Below are 6,320 nucleotides of genomic sequence, written 5' to 3'. Positions count from 1 at the left end.
AAAATAGAGAATTGTGTTACCCAGCAGATCATTGATGCCTACTGCCCAATAAAAGCTGGAAGTAAGTTCAGATCTCATAACTCAAGTCCAAAAATAACCAATAATAATGTAACAATGCAGTAATGTTGTTTATTTGTTGGTTTCTGTTATTTCAGACAGACAGTGTAAACCTTGCCTAGATGGCTGGATGTACCACCAGTCCAGCTGTTATTTAATCCATAACCCTGATACTGCTGGTCAGAAAACCTGGGAGGAAGCTCAAGAGTACTGCAGAGAAAATAATTCAGACTTGGCTGTAATAGTTAATGAAGCTGAAAAGGTAATGAGAAAACTGTGGGAATTTTATGAAGGCCTATATGAAATGAAACTGTATTTTCTGAGTCTGTGGGCCACAGTGTGTTTATTTAAGTTCAGTGTTTAAATATCTCTCATAAGTGTCTTTCTGTTGTCCTCAGACATTCATCAGTGATAACAGTTGGAGAAGTTTAGGACTCACTGGCTACTGGATTGGACTGAGAGCTGAAGCAGAGGAATGGAAGTGGATCGATGGAAGTGATCTGGCTGAAAAGTAAAAGTCACAATCCTAAACAGTTTGATTCATAAAATCTATCAGCCTTGATCTAAACATTATGTTCTTCCCTCAGATCCTGGATGACACAACCTGCTAACAACGGCACCTGTGCAATTACTGTCCAAAACCAAGGATGGAAATCAGTGAGCTGTGGTGACAAAAACGGTTGGATCTGCAAAAAGGCGGCTTTACCTGTTTAAACAGTGAGAAGCCACACATGAGGTTACTGGATACTCTGTAAAGATTAATAACATGTAAGATCATATCAACTGGATTATAAATATCAACACAAAGATTTTTTATGCAGAATGTGGGATTTTTTTCTTTAAGCTATTTATGTATGAGCTGTGTGTGTGTGTGCGTGCGCTCCTTTATTCAGTCTTTTCCACCAATAGCAGTGAGTTTTGTTATCCTGTTTTAAGCCTTTTATATTTACTGAGTATAAACTCAGACACTCCATCATCTGTAAGCATCTCTAACATGTGTTTGTCTGAGCTGCCATGATTCTTATCCCAGGCTTCTTCTGTAAAAATCAAACTGAAAACTTTTAGTCTAAACTCATTTTTTCCATGTTGATTTGTGACATAAAGACTAAATTGTGAAATGAATGTGATAATTGCGAGTGTTGAAATTGAAAATAGATGCTGCTGAGTTTCTCTGACTGCACATCATTTATTTTCATCATCTGTCACAAAATAGCAAATACCACAAAGTTTGACTGAATGAAATGACAAAAAGATGTTTATTAAAAGTTAATATTTCATGTTATCAGATGGGTCTTCTTGATCATGAGAAAACTTACCGTCTGCTCATGAAAGAACTAAAATAGTTTGTAGTGGTTAAAGTCACCACGAAGACTTCTTCACACAACACGTCAGCATTGTCTGTCAATTTAGCAAATGTCTTACAGCTTCAAAGCAAAACTGAAAACCCTATTTTTATATTCCCTTACAGCCTTCATATAATGTGATCAGACCATAATGTGAACCTGTCATTTCAGAAAACAGGAAGCGAAAATAACCTCGCTGTAGTTGACTTGAAACCACCGAGGTGGTGGTCTGTGACGTTTGTATTTTGGTTTTTTTTCAGAAGTTACGTTGCATCTTGGGTAATTTGAGTGTGAGTAGTCAGCTCTTGATGCAAACTCCGCATTTCTGGTGAATCTATTATACCATCCGGGAACTTCTCGCATACTCTAAATCGCATACTATGCAGTTGTTAGAAACCCCTGTTCTACCCTCCACTTCTCTATACATTATATTTCCTTATAGTCTTCATACTGGCTGGTTGTCTCTTTAGTTCAGGATGAACAGAAACACACATATGCTCACTGTTGCTTCTACAAATCGAAATGTTTCTTCATATGGAGGTAAGATGCTTTCTAATATATAAAAACTTGATTGTTTTGCATTTCACAACCGTTTTTAACTTCATATAAAAAGCAATTCTTACCAGTGTGTCTTGATTGTGAATCAAATGAATGCAAACAAAGTTACTTCATGAACTTGACTTTTAGATTGATTTAAAATAAAAAGAAGTGCAATGAGCCTGAGGTAACACAATGCAGTGTTTCCTACAGAATTTGAAGAATATGGTGGTGCGGTCTCAGTCTGACTCTCTAGAGGGGTCTGGGGGGGATGCTCCCCTGGGAGAACATTGTGTACATTTTTAAGTCAAATGCATCATTCTGGTTTCACTCTGAGAGCAACATTAAGAGGTTATATCTAGAAATTTGCTGAGTAATTTAACTACTGGTTGAAATGTTACCAGTTCATTTAATATTCCAATCAAACAATCAAAAAAGACCAATGCCCATATTTCCACTGTGAAACAAAGAAAGCAGAAGTGATTAAGTTAATTACTTGTGAACATATAAAATACTGTTTCAGTAAATATCTTGTGTTTCTTCTAATAACTAAACTAACTGTCTGCTAATCAATAGAAGACTTCTAGATGTTTTAGAAGTGGATCAGGACAACCTGATCTCACAGAAATACGTGACAGGGGCACAACCCCTGTTAACACTGAATTCCGTGGTGGGTACACGCAATGTGTCAAATTTACGTGTCCCCATCACGGAAACAATACCAATGTAAAATCAATGGGAAACCTCTTTCGTGGTGGACACACGGATTCCCCTGTTCATTCTAATAACAGCCTATATAACTATTTATTATATTATTATTCATGTGGTAAAATGCTAAGAGGACAGTACTTCCCTTGTTAATAACGTAAAGGTAAAGTCCACCTTATTACACCAAAATGACAGTTATATCATACACAACCTGTTTTTTAGACAACAAAAAAATCGTTTTTAATGCACTATAATAAATTCAGTTAAATGACTATTAAAAATAACGATTAAATAAAAGATTTATAGATTAGAAAACAGTATTAATTACCGCCCACTACATGATGTTGTTGAACCCGGGAATCCGTGTGTCCACCACGAAAGAGGAAATTCAGTGTTTAGAAGTCGTGCCCCTGTCACGTATTTCTGAGAGATCAGACTCGATCAGGATCAGAGTTGATTTATTGTACATATGGAAATAAAGAAGATCTCTCATTAAGACTTTGCTTTTTTAATCTGAACCAACTAAAGCATCATAAAGCATGCAGGTGTTTCAGCTCCAGGAGGTTTGAGGCTGAGCTGCAGGGTTGAGTGGAAGTTTATTTGTGCTGTTGAACGTAACTGCTAACCAGAAAATAACGTTTTATTGACCTGATTCACCGGCTTTCTTCCTGTCAGCATTCCCTCTCTTCATTCACTCTGTAGCTCGCTCGACCACAGCTAACACAACAGCGTCCTGTAGCTGCTTACTGACGGAGCAACTCTGTCCTCCATTCAGTGTCCGGACCTTTTATACAGAACAGCGAGGAGGAATAAAGTAGTAGTATTCCTGCATTGAACAGACTCTCTGAGATCAATGCAGTGACAGCAAACAGCAGCAGAGTCTAACGTAACGTTAGCTGCTCCTCTCCTCTGTCTCAGCGGGGCGGAGCTGAGCCTCCGTGCAGCAGAGTCAGAGACACAACTTGATTCAGTAATTCAACAATATAATCTGCACAAAAGAAGATAACGTCTCATCCTATATCTCATTTGAAAATACGTTGATATGTCTTAAAAATCTCAATATACTGCTCAGTAGCAACTTCAAAGTGCTTATTCTGTGGAATACTATTCCTGCAGGATTACACTGTTCCATTTTAATCGTATCATAATAAACGTGTTAACACTGACAGCCCTACTTCTGATACATGACAACACATTGGCAGCAAAAGATTGGATGTGATTCTGTAAATAAGAGCCAATTTACTGCAGATATTTAAACATCAGTGTTTGATCTGAACTGTTTCAGATGAACTTGAAGAAGTAAGTGACTACGTTAATACAGCTGTGTGCACTGTGGACAACATGTCAGCCACCTCAGGTATGTTAGAAACATAGTTTAGTTTACAACGTTTCTTTTTTTTAAGCATTCGATTTTTCACATTTTTCAAAAAGTTCAAAGTTTCTATAATCTAATAAAGTCCATTTTGAAATCAAAGTGTTGACATCATTCTGCTCAATCCTTATTGTTTTCTTAGATAAGAAGTGTGGCTCCTTCACTCAGTGTTTTCTACCAGTAGCAGTGAGTTGGGTGATACTGTTGGTAATCTTGGTCCTTCATATCTACTGTGAGTATCCTCTATGTGAATATCACATCAAATTAAATGTTTTTATGATTGTTGTTTGTTTTAAAGTCAGTTTTAAAACACTAGTCAGATGTTTATATGTACATTGTTACAGTTTTGGCTTGGTGCAATCATTCCTTCTGTTCATAACGGCCTTCAAATGGAGGAGATCCTACACTTCTGTTCTGACTGCATTTAATGTAATGCTTTAAAGCGCTTTATAATTTAGCTCTTATTCATCCATTCACACACACACACACACACACACACCTCAGCTAAGTTTCGAATATATTTTTGGCAGATCTTTTAATGGTCACTAGCAAAACAAGTTTTAATGTTTGTATAGACAGTATTGTTTTAACAGACTTTTAAAAAAACGTTAATGCATCATTTAAATTTTTTTTTAGATGACGTAAAACATTTATTTAACACAAGTCAGCATTATCTGTTAATTCAACAACTCTGTCACAGCTTCAAAGCAGAACTGAAAACCCTGTTTTTATATTTCCTCATAGCCTATCATAATGTCAACCTGTCATTTTAATGTTTTTTATGATAATGTTAAATGTTTAAATTGTGTTTTTGTATAAAATATGTTGCATAAATAAAATTGCCTTGCAAATAATTCTCAAAGTTCAACCCTTTCCTCTGTCGCTGTAGTTACATCTGTCATCTCTGAAAACAACAACAAGCTGACTGACCTCAACAACAAACTCAGCTCAGAAAATGAAAGATTGAGGAGAGACAGAGATAATCAGACAGTCATCATTGGAAACCTGACCAAGGAATATAATGACTCAGAAATGAAGGTCAAGGAACTAACTGCACAAAACCAGCAGCTGGAGACACAGAACAACTTAAATGAACAAATACGAAACATAGAAAATGTTACTGTTGCCCAGCAGATCATTGATGCCTACTGCCCAATAAAAGATGGAAGTAAGTTCAGATTTAATAACTCAAGTCCAAAAATAACCAACAATAATGTAACAATGCAGTAATGTTGTTTATTTGTTGGTTTCTGTTATTTCAGACAGACAGTGTGAACCTTGCCTAGATGGCTGGCTGAACCACCAGTCCAGCTGTTATGCAGTCTATAACAGCTGGACTGCTGGTCAGAAAACCTGGGAGCAATCTCAAGAGTACTGCAGACGAAAGAATTCAGACTTGGCTGTAATAGATAATGAAGATGAAAAGGTAATGAGAAAACTGTGGGAATTTTATGACGGCCTATATGAAATGAAACTGGATTTTCTGAGTCTGTGAGCCACAGTGTGTTTATTTAAGTTCAGTGTTTAAATATCTCTCATAAGTGTCTTTCTGTTGTCCTCAGAAATTCATCAGTGATAACAGTTGGGGAAGTTCAGGACTCGCTGGCTACTGGATTGGACTGAGAGCTGAAGACATGAAATGGAAGTGGATCGATGGAAGTGACCTGGCTGAAACGTAAAAGTTATATTCCTAAACAGTTTGTAAAATCATTATAGATTTTAAAATCTATCAGCATTGATCTAAACATTATGTTCTTCCCTCAGATCCTGGATGACACAACCTGCTAACAACGGCCTCTGTGCAATTTCTGTCCAAAACCAAGGATGGCGCTCAGTGAATTGTGGAAACAAAAAGCGCTGGATCTGCAAAAAGGCAGTTTTATCTGTTTAAACAGTGAGAAGCCACACATGAGAAGGTTACTGGATACTCTGTAAAGATTAATAACATGTAAAATCATATCAACTGTATTGTAAATATCAATACAAAGATTTTTTGTTCAAATAATGTGGGATTTTTTTCTCAAAGCTATGTGCTGTGTGTGTGTGTGTGTGTGTGTGTGTGTGTGTGCTCCTTCACTCAGTCTTTTTCACCAATAGCATTGATTTGTGTCATCCTGTTTTAATCACAGCCTTTTATATTTACTGTAAGCATCTCTAACATGTGTTTGTTTCAGCTGCCATGATTCTTGTCGTGTTGAAATTGAAAAAGAGTTTCTCTGACTGCACATCATTTATTTTCATCATCTTCTGTCACAAAATAGCAAATACCACAAAGTTTGAACGAATGAAATAGCAAAGATGTG

General features: G+C 36.6%; 1 protein-coding gene across 1 annotated transcript; it reads left to right on the top strand.

Moving 5' to 3' along the window:
- Nucleotides 1-5,049: 5,049 nt before the first annotated feature.
- Nucleotides 5,050-5,941, top strand: LOC133983973 (C-type lectin lectoxin-Phi1-like). The gene is made up of 4 exons (XM_062423189.1): nt 5,050-5,185; nt 5,280-5,443; nt 5,580-5,692; nt 5,782-5,941. Exons 1-4 carry the CDS (start codon nt 5,050-5,052, stop codon nt 5,906-5,908), a joined length of 540 nt encoding a protein of 179 aa, XP_062279173.1. The 3' UTR covers nt 5,909-5,941.
- The last annotated feature ends 379 nt before the right edge of the window (nt 5,942-6,320 follow it).

This window comes from Scomber scombrus, chromosome 7, assembly GCF_963691925.1.
Source record: "Scomber scombrus chromosome 7, fScoSco1.1, whole genome shotgun sequence".
Lineage (NCBI taxonomy): Eukaryota > Metazoa > Chordata > Actinopteri > Scombriformes > Scombridae > Scomber > Scomber scombrus.
The sequence above is the reverse complement of the archived record's forward strand: the minus strand, read 5'-3'. Positions and strand labels throughout refer to the sequence as shown.